The 19,481-nt window shown below is 37.8% G+C and overlaps 1 protein-coding gene across 1 annotated transcript in view; it reads right to left on the minus strand.

The window, feature by feature from the left end:
- The window catches only part of ipo11 (importin 11), a 111,779-nt gene that overhangs the window by 68,040 nt on the left and 24,258 nt on the right, over positions 1-19,481 (minus strand). Inside the window, exons 7-15 of the mRNA XM_040154581.1 lie at positions 19,281-19,339; positions 14,685-14,733; positions 10,644-10,714; positions 10,278-10,470; positions 9,071-9,223; positions 8,257-8,300; positions 6,063-6,153; positions 4,845-4,892; positions 2,376-2,481 (exon numbers count right to left, since the gene is read on the minus strand). Of these exons, the coding sequence (XP_040010515.1) occupies positions 2,376-2,481; positions 4,845-4,892; positions 6,063-6,153; positions 8,257-8,300; positions 9,071-9,223; positions 10,278-10,470; positions 10,644-10,714; positions 14,685-14,733; positions 19,281-19,339 (814 nt within the window). The remainder of the gene's footprint in view (positions 1-2,375; positions 2,482-4,844; positions 4,893-6,062; positions 6,154-8,256; positions 8,301-9,070; positions 9,224-10,277; positions 10,471-10,643; positions 10,715-14,684; positions 14,734-19,280; positions 19,340-19,481) is intronic.

Here is a 19,481-nt window from a genome sequence, read left to right on the forward strand (position 1 = left end):
GTGGTTAATTTAGCTAACTGGTGATGGCGCATTTTATATATAGTGACTTAACTGTGGTAAGAACAACTAGGAAGCCTGAGGAAGTACGTATATTTTTGCAACTAATATATTTCACTGGGAGTTTAGAAGGAGATACTGAATTGTCACAGGATGTAAAACATGATGAAATACTGACAGCATGAAGATAAGTTCACTTAGGCAAAGGTGCATGCATGCAAGCCACACACACACACACACACACACACACACACACACACACACACACACACACACACACACACACACACACACACACACACACACACACACACACACACACACACACACACACACACACACACACACACACACACACACACACACACACACACACACACAAAACACAAGCCACCTCTCAGTGAGGGGGATCATCAAACATTTTCCTGCTTTAATATCCATGCTGAATCTACAGCCTCCTCAAAAGGCCATGTTAACATCTAAAATCAGAAACACAGCCTGCTTCAGCACCCCAGAACACATAAATCTATGAGAGCTGAAAAGTTTATCTGCTGTCCTTGGCTTGACTAAACGTATAAAAATCCTCTTAGCACAAAGTATTATGATCATGCTCTTTAATAAAAAAAAAAAAAATTATTTGGCAGTTGAAGGACAAGGGCAGAGTTATCTTTTCATTATCAACAATTTTACTGAGGAGACTAAAACCAAAAATGAAGATATCCCACAACACAACTATTAACTATCAAGGTAAAAGGTGATAATTGAACTGGTTGAGATTTCTTCATTGTCATCAACACATCCAGTGTATTTTATTCTTCTGTTATTGGAGGAGCAGAGTTAATAAATGTACATGTCTGTTTGCACTAGTGTGTGTGTAAAACAGACAAAAAGAGTAACAGAGGTGGCGTTTGGCTACATTTCTGTGCAATGTGGCCATTTGCATTTATTTATTTATTCTTATTTATTTTTATTCATACACCACTATCCAAGGACGACGTCTCTATTCATTTTACCTTGTGTCTCCATGAGTTCAGTGCGTTCAAATACAAAATAATCAAATAAAATTTTGAATATCAAAAAGAAAATAAGAATCGCATGCTGTGGAGATGAACTGACTTAAAATGAAATAAATAAAAGAAGAAGAAATAAATACGGACTGCGGTAAAAGTGGAGGGGTTATTCACACCTGCACTGTGTGGGGGCAGATCCACAGTGACGTCAACACGCCTGCACTCTGACGTTGACACCAACCTGACTGGCCAACATTTTGAGTGCTGCAGGCTTTTGATTTTGATTCACTTGGGGTCTGTGCATGCAGAGCACTTCTTTGTTTTCCATATCAATCACACCACCTCGCCTCTGGTCACTCTCCTGCTTTCCCATCACTTTTTAAATGCATTAATCTATCACCTCACTGTGTATTGTTTCTGCAGCTTGCAGACTGTATACCCTTGATCGGGCTCCTTCTCAGTTTGTATTCTTAGTCCGTTTGAGTGCGGGACAAGAGTGTTTTGACAAATTTGGCTACTGCTTGTAAATTGATTGTGTGAATACAAGCAGTAGCTGTTAGTGTGACCATGACAGAGACTGACTCCAAGCAACAGAAGGGTACTTATGAGCCTTTTGGCATGCATTGACTGTGTTGCTGACTGTAATCAATAGCTGGACAGAGGTTAATAGTCAATTAGCTCCAGTTACACGGAAAAGAAGGTTAGCTCTGCAATGTATCAGATGCTAATAATGTCTGAAAGTGAGCTCACACACAGTAAAACAAACACCCATTTAAAAAGACCTCCTGAGTTCCTTCGCATTTCACTATTATTGTTTCAAGCCCGCAGAACATTGGTGATGCAAAATGTGACCTACACAAGAGTCGTTGTCACCTTCCACCTAACAGTGATGCATTTAAAAATAGTATTGAACAAAATGAGGCAAAAGGAAATTATAGAACACGTGCAATGTAATTCAATTCAGAAACCCTGCAATGAATCAAGTAGGTTTTATGTGGTCATTTTTTAGGCCATACCTCATGGAAAACATTTTAGGTGTTCTATAACTTTTCTCACCCACTAATACTTACACTATAAATACTCCAAGGTGTTATGAAGGCAATCTATGCATTCCAATTCCTCTATGACCAAAAGTCAACATTGCAAGCTTTACAAATATTACTTATTTTGATTTGAGTGTCAAGTGTTCACTTTCTCCTAATGTAGGTAGAGTTGGCATTTTTTTGAGTAAATGTTTTATGATTCTTCTTTACTTTGTGAACTTCATGTTACTCGTCAAAAATATCATGTGAAAAGGAAAAGAAATAAAGATGTTCAGAAAAATGTGTAGAAAGTTTCAAAAGATATTCACCACTCCCGACACAATACCTGTGATGGCCGACTTGCAGCTCTCCAAGAAGCTGATTCTTGAACCACTGGTCAAAATCCACATTGTCAAACAGTTCATAGGCTGCCAGTCCCACAGCATTGTATACTGTAGATATAACAACCACAGTCAGAAAAATATATATAATTTAGTCACAATATTCATAATAAAATAAATAATATTACAACTCTAAAAATTGCAGCACAATAAAAGCATATGAGCAGTCTAAGTTATGAAAGAAATTGCAGTAAAAAGACATATAATAGCGCCATTTAAAAAAACAAACAAACAAACAAACAAAAAACAAACAAAAAAAACGCTGATGGTCCAGAAATTAGCTACACAAGCCTAAAACTCATTCATTTCTATCGGCTACTTTTAAAAGGAATTTACTGCATTAATCATTACAGGCTGTTCTTCTTTAAGAGTTATTTTTTTAAATCACACTACACTGCATCACTTGCCAGGTTTTATTTCAATGTTATTTCAAAAATTTGATTGTTTCATATGGGTGTAACTTCCTTAAAATTGGGCAGACAGACTTGCGATAAACTAAATGGAATCTACTATAATTCTGTCCTGCAAAATAATCATGGCCAACATAAAACAATATTAAAGCAATTTCAGCAATTGTACCTTCTTGCCAAGTATATCAGGAACATGAACAAAACTAAAAGAGATATAATATAGAGAAATGGACAAAAGCCATACAAGTGGAAGATGTGTTTCCTGTTACTATGTATATTCTACCCTTGAAATTAATATTTTGAGATGGTAAAGACAAAAGAATGATAAAAAGGGGAAAAGAGCAAAAACAGAAGGGAGAAGATTTAACATAGAGAAACTGAAACTTTTCCATTTCTTTAATTTTCTGGTATTATGCAAGGCTGGCACTGTGCAAGAATGTATTGTCATCTACAGTAAGTCTATGTAAGTGTGTGTGATGGAGGGAAAAAGAGGGAAAAGCCAAAGTAAAGGAAGCAAGGAAAACATATAAAACACCATAGGTGGCTCTCAGCAGAATAATCCAAAAACCTACAGAGCGTGTAAGTGCCTCACAGACATATTTCCTCTCATCTATCATGACAAAAAGATGGATGGATGGAAGTATGGGCAGAAAAGATGGATAGTGCAAAGGTACTTAACCTGATCACAAAAACCAAAGCTTTGATTAGGTTATCATTTATAGGTAAAGTAAATAAAGCTGACAGGATACTATAAACTCTCAAAAAGTAAGTTTTCAATTGTGTTTGAAGTGGTCCAAAAAGAACTACTGTAAACCCAGAGAGCTAATGGTGTACTAAAATTTACTTGCTCAGTCCTAATGTTAAATATTTCATAAAGAAGATGTTAATGCTGCTGCCAGTGTAGCAATAAAATGGAAAATGTGGTGCAGATAAAAGGGCTAGAAAAATATGTAAAAGCCTCCTGGATGTCAGCAATAAAAATTAAAAACACTGCTACAAGGTTGGTTTATACATGATTGAACGCCAGTTAGCAGTATTTGTCAGCTATATAAAGAGCCTAAGCAGGTGGTCATGGTTTTGTAGCAAATATGGTTGTTTTGTAGCACTTTCATTAGCATATGAAAAATATTTCTATAGCACATAGGATGGAGTAATGTGCACCTGCCCGTCTTCAGGCCCTCTTTTTACAGCAGTATAATTAAAGTCTTAGTTCCATAATTGTATTACCACTATTATAATTACTGATTTCCTTGGAAAAACATCAGCACTTTGGTTGTAGAGCCACTTTGGCTCTACAACCAGCTTCAGTTCGGCCACAAAATATTTGCCATTTTTGTCGCTACCACTGCACAGCTTGATCACCCAGTGATGTCTGCTGTTTTATCAACACTGTCAGCAGACTGCTGAGACCTCTACAGGAATCCAGCTTTAACAGAGCCCCTCTTAGCAGGAAATTATTTAGTTGTGTATGCCATAAAGCCAGTGCCAGCCCTGACCTGCCATAGAATTGTAAATAATAAAAGTAGGTAGACAGAGGGTAAAAGGGAGGATGTAAGAAAGAAAAAAAAAAAAAAGGGGGGGGGGGGGGCGGAAGGACAGACAAGACGTGTCTGAACATAAGAGATTATGTAACAGAGCAGTACAGCACAAAATGATCACATTATAAAATCCAACCAAAAAAGGGAATTTTTAGGTTTTCATGTGATTATTCAGACTTTATGACTTAGCTTATAATGATTGTTTTGCATCTTGTAGCTCTCTTTATTCAAATCTATGTCTAAATTTACCCTGCTCGCCCTCTCCTTCCATTTGCATTGTTTGGGATTGTGGTTAGAAAATGTCAATAACAAAGCAAATCTCACAACCTTCACATTTTTTGTTGAAGATATAATGGTAAAGTCAGCAAAATCAGAGTCTTGAGTCCAGATCAGTCATTTAATGCACCTGGCATGATGGATGATAGCGGTTATGAACCAGCAAGAGCAGGTGAAGCCTTTGACTCACCTGCATCCTTCATTAGCAGCTGGACGGGGTCTTCCACATTGGTTGGGCCTGCAAAGGCACATACATACAATGGATGTAATTTCGGTGACAAGACAGACTGCATTTTTAAGGTAAGTTCTCTAATAATGGGCAACATTTTTCAATGACCCAGTGACTACCTCCTAACACAGCTGCAACTTTAAGGGGCCTGAGTTCAACTATGTAAGTCTTGTCTCAGTCATTTTACCAGTCTGTTCTCTTTTTATCTGTTAGTCCTGCGTTGTGGACTCAGGTCTCAAAATCAATAGCTGCCTCCCTTCAACCATAGAATCGCCCAACCTGGTCTCTTCCTTGCTTCAAAAAAACCCATTTTAACTCTGTCACTTAAAATCGAAATAGCTTGTGAGACAGGCTGGAGGCAGATCCTGCAATCTGCACGCTTGAGCAGTGGCACCACTAATTCAGAAACAGAACAAGAGCTTTATGCCAGTAACAGCAGGAGAGAGGTGGCATGCGTATGACTAACCGACTAGAGAGTTGAGTGGTTGTAGTGGTCAAGGTTGCCACCAGGGAACTTGAAGGTGCTGTCAAGCTTATAGATTGCATGTTACACATACCGTGACTGCTGAAGGCAACATAAACAAACCTAAATGCTTTGCTGTCTTCTGATATATGAAATATGTATCACTTACTCTGAAGCAACCAGGCTACATTTCCTGATGGGAAATAGGGTCTGAGATCTGAGGCCCTTTTTGTCACAAGGAATGCATACAGTACAGTATGTGCAAGGCAGGGCAATTTTTATCTGTATAGCATCTTTCAAAACACAAAGCCAATTCAGTACTTTTCATAAGGTGTTTAAGTGCACTGAAAGACATTTAAAAAAAAAAAAACATAAGAAATTCCCAAGAAAGATAAAATACATCAACAAATACAAAGAGCTCTTGGTAGAACATTACAATCCAACTTCACCACAAACAGCTTCCGCAATGACCACAAAATTGAATCTAAACAGTTTCAACAAAACCTGAACTTTATAACCTCTATGAAAATAGGATTTATTGCAGAGCATTATTACAAGGCCTTATAGTATTAGCTAGGTATGCCTAATAAATTGACGACTGAGTAAATGGTTTTTTTTTTTTTGGTTTTTTTTGAAAGAATGTTGAAGGGTTTGCTGAAAAGAGATCAGACTGTACTTCTGGCCCGTGATAATATTTGAATTGACATTTAACTGACCCTGGAGATTCTGAACCATATCCAGTAGCACCGGTGTCAGGGTCTGGCTGTAGTTGTGGAAGATATCCAGGAACAATACTTCTGTACAAGGCTAAATAGAGGAACAGAGCAGGGGAAACAAAAAAAAATTAACTGGCAGAATATGTGGTACACACATGTTGCCACTGTATGCGGAAGACATCATAATCATTCAGTTGTTTTTCCTCCCTGAATCACAGTTCTCCACCTTCTTAGTGGTTTTGTTGGGCACTCGGTGGTGAGGAGAGAAAATGTCACATGAATAAGTGACGCCAGTGCATACCCTCTATAAACACAAAGAGAAATTTATACAAAGGGACATGACAATCACACATACAAACAATGGAAAACAAAGCTTTGAGCTCCCAGTTCAATGAAAAGTCAATGTGACAATGTCCGGGGATTTCTGCGTTTGTGCGTCTTTGTATGTATTCAAATGGAGAAATGCTAATCCACCCATCCCTCAGTAATTTACTGGTTTTAGATGTCACAGAAAAAATAAAATAAAAATAAAAAATCAATATTAAATTAAGGTGTATGTAATCTGACAAGGGCTGAGCCAATTCATGAATACATGCTGTGCGCTACAGTATACATGTGTCTGTGACGTCTCACAGCATGTATAACCTTTCCACCTCGTTGGCAATAGATCAGAGGTAAAAGCCAATCGCTTGATGAGATCAGGACAAACAAGACAAGTCGTAATATTGAGAGGGGGAGGTAATATATAATCAGCCATTAGAATTGGTGACCATGGAAGGAATAGTTGGTGACATTTGATCCATGAACCATTTTGAGGATGACAATGTGCAAAAGTGTGAACCAAGAGTTATACATGTAAAGGCAGGTATCTGTGTCTTAGTACTATATATAAGCTAATATTAGCCATTGTAAAGTATACATTTACCCCTCATAGCTTAGATGTTGATGTTTATCTTCAAAAACTTCCAGCCTTAATGACAGTGATCATTTGTACATTAGAAACTCCATTTATATTTATGAACTCAAATTTTAAAAAAGCAACAGGACCTTACACTGAAAACTCTTAGGACACTCTTAAATTTTTAATTTAACCACTTCTAAATAGGCAGCTAAAGTTTCTATGTTTAAAAGTGTTCATGAGTTTATGTATTTTAATGAAAACACTGTAACACTGACCTGTGAAAAAGGAACAGTGTTTTAATTTTTAAAAAAAGGGAAAAACTGTTAAAACAGCTCAGTGTATTCTACTGAAAATTCTAAATTGTGAAGTAATTAGCCAACTAAAAAACTCTCATACACCTCAGTGCTGCATTTCGTCTGCTGCTGTGCGCTTTAAATGAATAAGAACTTTTGCAACAAGACCTAGAGGTACAATGAAAGAATGCATTAGTGTACTTCAAAGAAGTTTGTCATCTGAAGTGATGAAAGTAAGTAGAATGGGGCTCAACAGAGCGGGACGGGATGAGAAATGAGAGGCAGACAGAAAAAAAAGTAAGACAGTGGATAAGAAATGATGTCACGACTCATAAAAACAGCTGAAGGTAAGCCTTTGCCAACTAACTAGACACAGTCAAAGAGACAAGCTATAAAGCCCTAGGACCACTAGCTGTTTTATGCTGCAATGATACAATCTGCTCAGTGCCACCACATAAAACACGGCCTTGAATTTTCAAATATATAGGCATATACTAAGTCATATTTGGGACAATCGATATTATAGCAATTACACTGCAATGAAACCTTTGGCTGTTATGGTTATTTTAATCAATATTTTTATGATTCTGAGGATTGAAGTTTTTTGGTTTTTGTCTTCCAAAAGTTAAGATTTAGTCTTGCAAACTAGACATTCCATTTTACCCAGAAACTCAGGGGGTAGATAAACAGTCTTCTTCAAGCTAGGGGTGCCAGAGTGTAGTTTATCTTGTACTGTTTGTGTGATGGTTTATTTTGCTTGTTTTGAGAGCAAGTCTGTTGTGCTATGACCATACATAAGAGAGGGACTGTGTGTATAACCATCATCACCAGGCATTTATGAACATAAAAGTACTTGACATCCTGCTTCCTCTACAACACAGACATGGAGGATTTCTTTCTGTCAGAGATTCTGTCATCCTATCCTTAAGATAAAGCAGGATCATTCTTTGTTGTGTGTGTCTTTGTTTGCGTGCACGCACACAATTGTGTCTTTACTTACCCGTAGACTGTATTTCCAAGAGTCGCCACCTGTTTCTTCAACGGCTGGAAAAATGATGACAAATGGTTTTCAATTAGGAAATGCTGGTCTGGAGGTTATGGCTGAGGCTGTACATTTTGTACAGTGCAAGTACAAATGTATTTTTACACACTTGTGTGTGATTCTGTCCGACTATAAAACTGAATACAGTGACAGTTCAATACTGGACTACTGCACTGGGCCCTAGTGGTCTAAGCTTTATAAGGTGTTGTGGCTGAGTGGTCAGTGCCATTACATCAGGTTTGCGAGGGCACTGGGCTCCAAGGAAAATAAAATGTGTTCCTAAGATCTCAATCCTTGCCATAGCTACAACCAACACCAAGATTTCCTTGAGCACTTTTCTAAGGGGTATCCACATCAGAATTTCAAAACAGGGAGTATTGCTGCTCTAGATAAATATTAGCTTCTGACCACAGGTTATAATCTTTGATATGCGTAATGAAATGCTCCATTATCACTGCTAATGTAACACGTTGGATCACAATTGTGATCCATCATGTTTGTCTGCAGACTATCACATACAAATCACAATTCGAGAAACTATTGTTCAACACCTAACCCTCCTGCATCGATAAGTCACTACTACATGAATACATGAATACAATAAAAAAAAAAAAAAAAGTTCTACTGAAGTCTGCACCCAAAGCCACATTGCTGACTTCATGAACTGTAGAACTGGCTTCCAGAGAAGATGTCTGTTAACTCGGCCGGTGTGCCAGTTCAGATGAGCCCCGACATTTGGATTCAGCCTGTGTATCTGGGGATGTGCTATTACCAAAGCTCTCAGGATCCTCTTCCCACATTGCCAGCTCTTCCTCTGTGAGAAGGAAGTAGTGTGAGACGAGCCGGCGTCCAATTTCTGTGAGTGTGGGGTGTGTGAAGAATGCTGTCTTGATCTTGTGAGCCTCCAGACTCTCTGGTTTACTGTCTGTGGGAGGGAGGGAGAGAGGTGTGACAGTGAGAAATCCCAGAAAAAAGAAGGAAATAAAGATATGTCACAGTTTACACATATAACCTAAATTAATCCATACATTGCAGCATTTAGTATACAAGATTTCTAAATCTAAAAGTAGACTGTCGGCTAAAATTTGCTTAATCTCAGCAAATGCCCTTGTTACAAATGGTTAACAAAATAGCAAAAGGAGCAGAATACGTAATCTTCAGGTGCAAGTCATCTTCTCTAGTCTAATTTTAAAATCATACTATATTTTACCATAGTTTGTAGTAAAAAATATCCGTGCTCTGCTGCTCATCTTGATTTTCAGTGAAAACGTGGATGATTTAAGAATCTTAATTTTAACAGCCAAAAAGCATTAAGCATTTCAGTAAAAAAAAAAAAAAAAAAAAACCCATGTCACTACCAGTACAGTACTAAGGACCCTCTTATAATATTCTCAGACGCACATAGTTCTTCCTGTCTACCTGACTGACAGCATGGGCCTAATAAATAAGCCAGATGTCCGCTCTAAGCTAAACTGTGACAGTCAGAGCTCAATCTATGTAACAACACGACTCAAAATACTTTGTTTCCCTCTTTTGAAATAAGAAAAGGAAAGCAAACCTGAAGTCAAGCTTAGCACATTCAGATATTCGAATGAAATCAAGGCATTAACACAAGTACCACAAAAATGTGGTTCCATTCTCTTTCAACTAACAGTTGCTTAGGAGAAATATTTTCAGTGAGACGCACCATAGACCATACTAGCTGGCAGAAGAAAGACCGAGTGCTGTGCTCTACAGCTAATGAAGCACTAGAGGCCTCTGACAGCCTGACATAAACATGAGCCATGGTGATGCCGGTGATACTGATGGTATTACAGCATTGTGCTTTTCAAAACACTGTCAGCTTTGAAGAGCTAGCTGCATTTTCTTTTGGTCTCTGAATCATGGACTTAAAATTCAGATTTGGTTGTCTAGTGTTATCACTTCACTCATCCTTTATTCTCCAGCCTTCCTGCTCCCCTCTTTCCCAAAGCTCCTACCATCAATGTTCTTGGCAGGTTTGTAGGCATCGTTCTTTACAATCATCTTAATGAGATTCATGCACTGAACAATGAAGCGTTCAAAGGTCACTCCTTCCCCTGCAGGTGTGAACACGTAGCTGACGGCAAATTCCAGAGAACGCTGGATTAGGGGTATGAATGCACATGGATGACACTCCAGGAAGTCTAACAACTAAATGAGAGGGAGGAAAGAAAATAACAGAAGAGGAAAAACATGGAGAAAGAGGAAGGGAGAAAGATCAAAATTTGTTTGCAAAGTCCTTCATCCAAAATATACAACCTATTTAATAATAACGAAACTTACATGTCTCATTTAGAATTATAAATTAATATATGTCAACTCACAACTTTAGTGTAAAGTATGATTGTCTTCTCCAGCTTTTCTCTGCATGTGCTATCTGTACCGACCTGCCGACCTGAAACATAAAACAACCACACAGCATTACTACTTAGTAGCAGTATACTTAATAAGATACAACATCCTCAGGCAATTATTAGAAATTGGCAAAGAAGGTCCATAGTTATCTAATTTAAACCATGTAATTCAGTTGGTCAATAATGTGATATAATAGATTGTAATCGAAAAAATAAGGTGTTATATTGCTCTAACCTTCATATACAAAAACCTTTAAATCTTTATTTATATCAATTATGTCAGTGCAAATAATTATAATTATCTCTTGAACCTAAAAGTTGATCCTTACTAAAACATAGTTAGTGTTCTTTTTATGACCATAGACCATAGAGTGAGTAACTATTGCATTTAAGAGTTTTGACTCCAATGGGTTTTATTAATGGAATAGTTTGACATTTGCTTTCTCGCTTTCTAGATGAGGGAGATTTTTTGTTTTCATCTCCTAGTTCCAGCTTCATATTTAACAGACTGAGCTTTCAATCTCCTCAGCAAACTCTGGACCGAAAAGCAAGTACCCATATTTCCCAAAATGTAAAACTATTCCTTTAATAGTAATGAAAAGATTCCCTTGTAACCACATAAAGACACTATGCCTTGATGGAGTAGTGTTTAACTCTTTATATAGACTTTTTTTTTTTTCCAAAAGAATCATTTACATCCCTCTGATGTAAATTTTGGCTCCATAAAACCATTCATGATGCTAGAGCCAATAAAGATGCCCCACGTAGTTTACTTCCTTGTCAACCTCATTGATGAAATAGCGGCACAACGGGGTGAAATTCTGAACTATCCTCGCCTGAAGTATTGAGCCTATGCCTTCATAAAAAGGTACACCGCATGAAGCCCACATAAGAAATAACTGCATCGATTGCTCTTGCGAGACTTTAAAGTGAGTCACAATTCAAAGGAAACCTTTTCAGTATGACATGGACCATTGCATCAAAAATGATCTTAACTGGTGTATAATCTTGTCTTTTCAATACAGTCATGCCTTACCCTCTGTAAGAGGGTAGAAAAAACTGAATGTGTAGGAGAAAGATTACAGAATGGACAGCAAGAGAAACAAAACTGGGAGATTAACTTAACTTGGCTCAGGGCTTGATCTACTACAACAAAATTTTATTCTATGTTTAAGGTCAAATGCCCACTCTACCTTACTGCATTGTGAGAGTCCCATGGGGACATTACAAGCTTTGGGGTACATAATAAAGTACAGTAATAGAAGAATTCAAAAATGTCCGTGAATATCACCCGATCCCTCTATTGTAAATTCCGGCTCCATAAAACCACTCATGATGCTAGAGCAAATAAAGATGTCCAGTGTAGTTTACTTCATAGTCAACCTCACTGATGAAATCGGCAGAGACAATAACAGTCTCTGTCGCTCCTCCAATCACTTGTGAACAGCCAGGGTCATCGTCTCCTCTCCCCTTAGACACAATTTATTTCTTTCACCAACCATTGATCTACAGTGACACATGATTGAATTAACTAGCTAAAAGACTGCTTTGTCTTGCTTCTTTCAGATTTTGTACAGATAAGCGATTAGGTAGATCAAAATGCAATCGCATTTCATTGACTTTGCATCCATAACATTGCTTCTTGTTTGTATGTGTGTGTAAGCTGGTAATGTAAGCAGATGTTGTGTAAAGTATTCAGACTCACTGAGGTCATAGATTTCAACCACGCTATTAAAATTCATAGCGATAGATTAGGAAAATGAAGACAGAAAATAAAGAAAAAACACCGAGACTAAAGGGTATTGATTATTTCTGACAGATATGTAGCCCAGCAGGAAAGTTTTCAACTCTGGCAGAATTTGACAGAAATAGACAGGTGACTCCAGTTGGAGGACAAACATCTAACAGGAGGAGCCAGACCACAAAGACTTCCCCAAAAACACCATAGTTTATATAGCTGACCTTATCAGGCTGTGCAGAGCTGATATTTCTCCCCAGCCTGGCTGTGAGCTGCCTAGCTGTTTCCCCTATCTGCCGGGCCCAAATACCAACAGGACCCTGACCCTGTCTCCATTGCCATCAGCAGAGTAAATATTGGAAGTGATAGTTGCTGCTGATATCTCAAATGATATTTTTGCTAACATCTGCCGCTATGGCAGCTTGTGGGGCTGTGTCTGAGATTTATCTCACTCACTGGACGTTGTTATGACAAACCTGCTTGGAAAAGAGGAAAGGAATATTGAAAGTGATATTAGACAATGAAAATGAGGTAACATGGCAACCACTCAAAGGTTGTCACTCACTGGGTGTTTTCAGCTCAAGAACTTTGGAGAGAGCTAGCGATAGTGAGTGAGTGACAGGAAGCAGCGATGAAAGAAAAAAAAGACTGAACAAGAAATAAAATTTAATTTGCTAATTCATTGTGGTTACATGCTAAAGCAGAAATAACTAACAATACAACACTTAGACTGTCTATTTTGGAGTGATATGAATACACAGATACATAGATATACATAGGATTACAGAAGTACTTTTTTAAAATTCAACAATATTACCAGCCGCAACAGCAGGGTTGCTACTGTTTTCACCTTATGAGTCTGTGCATGGGTGTGTGTGTGTGTGCGTGTGTGCGTGTGCGTGTGCCATCATGGCAAAATGTGGTCCTGGAGACACCTACTGAGGCTGGATTTTTGGTTTTGTTACCGCGATACTTCAACAACCATGCAAGATACAGTCATGAAACTTTACAGGTGTGTAGTTGAGATCAAAATGAAGGCCGATTAGAAGATGGGTGTGGTCCGACCCATGAGTGCTGAGTACTCATGTAAACATGTAGTAACAGCTACTGAGTACTCATGGGTCGGAACGCCAACATGTTGACGGGCGTCGCGGCTGGTGTGATCCAATCTCAAAATGGTTTCTAGTCCTAATTTGCCTAATCTTCACAGTTCTTCAGATGGTGGAAACACAAATAAGAAAAAGGGACTTTTAGTTACTAGTTTAGGTCCTGAGTCTAGTTCCTGTGGCTATTTAGTACCTGGAACTATTTGGTCTCAGAGGGTTAATTACTGCCATTGAATGGAGTAGTTACCATTCAAAGGGTGTCACTAATTAAAATAGGGTATGGTTAGATTCCATTCTCCTTGTCTCCCTGTCTTTTCTTTGTTTAAGAACTAACACTTCCTTCACTTCTACAACTTAGCTTTTTGTGCAAGTACAGACGAACATGGTGTCCATACTCAACAAAAAGCAATGTAAACAGCTCTCTTCAACTTGAGTTTGCGATTTCAACTGTAAGAAAGACAGTTGAAATTAAATATTGTTCCTTCCAGGGCCAGAGAATAAAACTGCTTTGGTTGGGAGGGGGGGCATATATCAATATGGGGTCTTTCCTGTTAAAGCAAGATGCTGGACGGAGACATGGCCCAGCAAGTTATCATTTTCCCACATAAACCAGTGGAATACTAATGAAGGAGACAACACTGTTTGATTTGATAGGAGTCATATAAGGGTGAGGTTACGTAATAATTTTTTGATAACTTTATTGCTTAGATTTTATGTTCACACCTACTCGTGCAGGATGAGGTCACCAAGATTTTCCGGGAAGAAACATTCTGTCTTTAACCTGCTCTCTCAAGATCTAAAATTACAAAGATTCCTTGAGCCCTTACTTTTAAATGATGGTACAGTGAGCATAAGTTGTACTTAGAGGTCTTCTGTTTTCTAATGGCTTGCAAGAGGACTGAATCCCTTAGGATAACTCAGCCTGAACTTTTTGACACCTACATTATGCTATGCTACGCTATGCTATGCTATACTATGCTATTATGAGACCTAGACTCTGAGTATCATACAGTATCTTAGCTTTTAAGTAGATTCCTTCTGCATGCATTACATCAAGCACTGGTAACTGTTTTTGTTTTTTTTGTTTTTTTTGGGGGGGGGGGGGGGTTACTGAAGGGAGAAGCCTCGGCTCAGAGATTCAGGACAGAGAAAGAGACAAGTACTCACAGCATTCCAAGAACTGTTTTAGCCTTTCAAACACTGCATTCAGGAAACCCTGAAAAGGAAGACATGAAGAGAAGGTGAGATGAAGTTTAATCTCTAAGACATTTCTGCAGTTGAATCACTCATGATTACATCGTTATAATTGCCCAGAAGCACATATATTAACAAGGGAATAACGTTAAGATCTGGGTGTTGTGTAATGTGTGTGTGCATGTGTGCGTGGGCACACTTGCCTCTGTGTTCAGGACTCTAAATAAAAGTGCTAACTACACAGTATGAAAGAGAATCAATTTTCTGTAGCCTGGTGTAGCTCTGGCTTAGCATGGGAAATTAGATGATAGATGCAGATGCAATCTGTTTAGTTCTGCTTTAATGTTCACCCATGAGTTCAACAGCAGTGTCATTAATCACACATCCAGCCAACAGTGTTAGTGAAGAAAGAGAGGGTAAAAAGAGGAGGGCAGAAGAGAGGGTGGGATGGTGATGGAGAACAGAGTTCAAAGCAGACATGTTAAGCCTAATGGTGGGAGGTTTAATAAAAGAGGGGGAGGCAAGTGGATGAAATAAAAGGAGAAAAATTCCTAAATAGAGCATGCAGGAAATTATAAATGACTAATGCAAAAGCAAGTGCAAAATAGAAGTTTTCAGCTGAATTAGTCATAATGAAAAAAGTTTGGCAGCTGAAAAGCAAGAGAAGTGAGGTTCATGGCACTGCCAGGGAAAATACACAGGATGAAGTGAAAAGTAAAATCAGCAAAATGGATTAAGATGTTGATAAAAAGATAGAAAAAATGGAGACAAATGGAGAACATCAATTAGGCATGTCAGCAGTTGTGTGAGAAGTAGTTTGTAAAGAGGGATAAAGGTGTCAACAAAACAAGGAAGTTCAATCTGAGAAAAGATCTAGGGGAAGCGCAGTGGGTGGCAATTTAAGACCAAAATCTGGTGAATGTTTTAGCGTGTGAAAATTGACAATGATCCTTCATTCTTAGTGTCAGTACTTTCCGAATCACTGCTTTTCTCCAGCGATGCTGCCACTGTGGTGAATAGAAAATAAACCCCGTCCGTCCAAAATGCTCATGTCATGTGTGAAGAGACTCAATATAAAAACAGGTCCTTACAGGAGACCCAAGTGTGAATGTCATAAACCACTGCCATAGGGGCTGTGACACAACAACGTAGGGTTTAAATATATGGAGCCAACAAAGACAGATGGCTGTGTTGCCTCATCTTATGTAAAAAGTTGAATAAAATACACATAAATGATGTGCTTGTGAGAAAGGAAATAACTAGTAAGCAGTCTTTGTACTCAAAAGAACATCACAGAGAGACAAACAAAATTAACTGAACTCAAACTATTCTACTGTGAATATAACAGTCTTGACATATGCTTAGAATACAACCTAAGAATATGTCTTCCCAATAACCTGACACTAGCACTGAGTGGGGCAAACTAAACCAGATCAAACTAAGACTGGATTTTTCAAACATTACAGAAGCAACCTGTAAACATTACGAGAGGAAAATTGTTTGGATGGTTTAGTTAAATTGTAACTTACTAATAACTCAAAATGGACACATTTATTTGGCATTTCATGATTTTAGATTACCAAAATGTGCTGTATTACCCGATGGTGAAAGTGTTAGTTTATATAATCATATTGTTTGCCTTTTCATAATAAAAAGCATATTCAATGCTTAATATATGTGCTCCAAGTAAACACCTTTCCAGTAACTTCCATTAATAACAAACTCCAGCATGGTTCCAAAATTCCAGCAGTGTGGGAACCATATGAATCTCAAGAAAAAGAAAATATTATTTAATTATAAAATAATATGAGGTATAGCCATGACATGACTGTTGGGAAAGGAACTAGATTCACACTTAGCATATTTCTCTGTTAACTCATCATCATCTGAAAAACGATGAAAAATGGTATCAACAACCAAAGGCAAGAAGTAGTGAGTCTGAGATATTAACAGCAAATACATCTAGACATGAAATATTAACTCCGAACCATTATGTCTGCTCACTGAGCTGGAATAACCAGCCACAGCTCAGGGCAAATGACATTTTAATGTGAGTATTTCTACCATTATACAACCTTCAGCCCTCAAGCTAAAAGTTGTCTCATTAGTGGAATAATAGAGCAAAGACTTATTTCTGTCATAAAATGTCTTTGCCATCTCCCAGTTGACAGAGAGAAAAAAAAACAAATAAACCAATAAAAGAAAAGATATAAGATTAAAAACAACAATAGACTGTAAAGCAGCAACTTGCTTAGCCGGCTCATAATGTTAATGATGTGTTGACCTTATATGACTACATACTATATACTGTATCTCAAGGCTACTTAAAGCCAAAAAGTTGCCAAAATGTCTTTTTGGCAACTAACACTTCTTTTCATTCATCAATTGTTGTGGTTTTAATTGATCGATTCAGTATATAAATGTTAGCGATGAAATAATAAATTATACAAAGCAATGCTGCCACAGTGTCTTAAATCATATGTTTTGTATGAACAAGAAAATAAAATCTGATCAACTTTACAGTGATATAAAACTGAAAAAAGCAAGTAAATCCTATTTTAAAGTGGTAACCATGTGTTTAGCTTTTTTACTTAAATGAAGTAAAAACTGATCATTCAAACTGTCACCAAACTGTTTTTCAGGCTGTTAGTTAGAGGTGAGAATTTTTGGGTAGTTCACTCTTTGAATTTTTCTTAAGGCCATGAATCAAGTCAAACACTGTTTTTTGAAACCTGTACAAGTGTTTTTATTTTTTCTATGACAATATGTTGCCATTTGTCTCAGGGCTGCATTGTTCAAAGTACTGAAGTCTTCAGGTCTTGCAGTTTAAATTACTACTTTTAAATAAAACTCCTGTATGGTCTTTCTATTTGTATATGCAGTATGTCAGTCAACAGTGAATTCAATCAATCAATCACTCAAGAGCAGTTAGCTTAACTGCCTGTGTTTCATACATCAGCAGACTCAAAACATGATTAAAATACTCCAGTATTACATAGTCCACTTCAGTAAGAACCTGAAGAGTGTGCCCCTGAAGGCTGCACAGGTGTAGTCTCAGGCTTCTCTTCCAGTAGATAATTTGATCCTAAATGCATCTGAGCATTTGCCTTTATTAACGACTGAGCTGTCTAAATGCATTTTCCCCCTCCATAGTATAGTTAGCAGCATCACATTACTGCACTGTTGTTGTAGGTCCAGATTGGTTGGAGACAGGTGCAATAGTGCTATCTATTTTCAATACCCAACACTACACTGCAGATTTCTACATTGAAAATTACAAGCACAATTCAAATGTTTGTTTTCTAATTTAAAATAAAAGAATAAAGAATACTTAAAGTCATGATTTCAAAGTCACTCCAGCTCTTAACTTACCAGTTATAATTTTTGGCTGGACCACAACAGCGGAGCTGGAGTTTCCCCATTGGCCTTTGCTCTTTCCAAATGAATAGCGCTACATTTAACAACTTTTCAGACCCCTTTAGCGACTTCTTTTTTCCCCAAAAAGCACCTAGTGAAAATTCTAGAGACTTTAGGAAAAACCTTAGAAATTTTCCTTAGAAGAGAGTCGCCAGTATTGCCCCGCGACCGCAAGCTCAGGCTTTCCCTCCACAAAAACACCACATTTGTGTATCATTCAACTGAATCACGGCACAACCATTGTCTTTAGTTTATGTATAGGGTGATTATCTCAGGCGACGTCGCGGTCATAAAATCAGGATTTTAACAGTGCAGAGCAGCAGCTTGGAAATGGCTTGGAAGTGACCGCTGGTTAACATGTAGTCTTAATGGGCCAAGTTTACATGTAAACGAGAACAGCTTTATTGGGAATTCTGCTGTATTATATTACTATTTATGTGAGCACAGAGAGTAGGAGAGAACCAAACAAATAAAAGGCTGAATCCGGCTGACACTAGGCAGAATGCAAATACAACGCAATGACATCATGAATATGCTAATTAGCTTGTTATGTTGTCAAGCCAAGTTTAGTGACTTTTTGAGCAGGTTTTAGCTACTTTCCATTGAAAGTAGTTGTTTACAGCGATTCAACACAGCTTTCAGCTACATCATCAATTTTGCACATTAACCATACAAGGTACAGCCATATATTAAGTTTTGACCTATTCTTGTTTACCATTACTCTCTAAAAAGCTGCCAGCTATTCTTTCCCAAAACTGACACTGACAAAAGACGAAGCAGTCACAATGCAGCTGGAGTTCAAAGGACTTGGACACTTTGTGCAAATGATTCCATTAGCTCTGAGCCATGGGGAAACCAAAACCCTACCCAGACACACCTTTAAGATTTTTTTTAACCAGAAAGATTTAGACTAAATTGAATTATCAGTTTCATGGATTTGGACTTTCTTCACACTGAGAGTGGGTGAAGAGCTCATATAAAACTCTCTACTATTTCAACCGGGGCAAGGCTTAAGGCACTTTCAATCATCACAGTCATCCACATTTTTCACACAGTGATTGGAGTCATTTTCAACTCAAAACACCGAAAGAAAAATAACAGCCTTTCCAAAATGTGAGTGCTTCTATAGCAGCCACAGCTGACATTACTCACCATCACTTCCATATTCTGTTGTGGCTCCTGAAATCCATGGACAGTCAACTTGCGAAGCACTGAAAGGGAGCAGAGAGAAAAAATAAATAAATCAGTATACAGAAATAATCACTAACTGCAAATTGACTTTAAAGTGAATTCAATTTAATTAGTGTTTCACAGAGTATCAGCACATACATTATACATATTTTCACAAGTTCA

The sequence above is a fragment of the Xiphias gladius genome, chromosome 19, assembly GCF_016859285.1.
Source record: "Xiphias gladius isolate SHS-SW01 ecotype Sanya breed wild chromosome 19, ASM1685928v1, whole genome shotgun sequence".
Lineage (NCBI taxonomy): Eukaryota > Metazoa > Chordata > Actinopteri > Istiophoriformes > Xiphiidae > Xiphias > Xiphias gladius.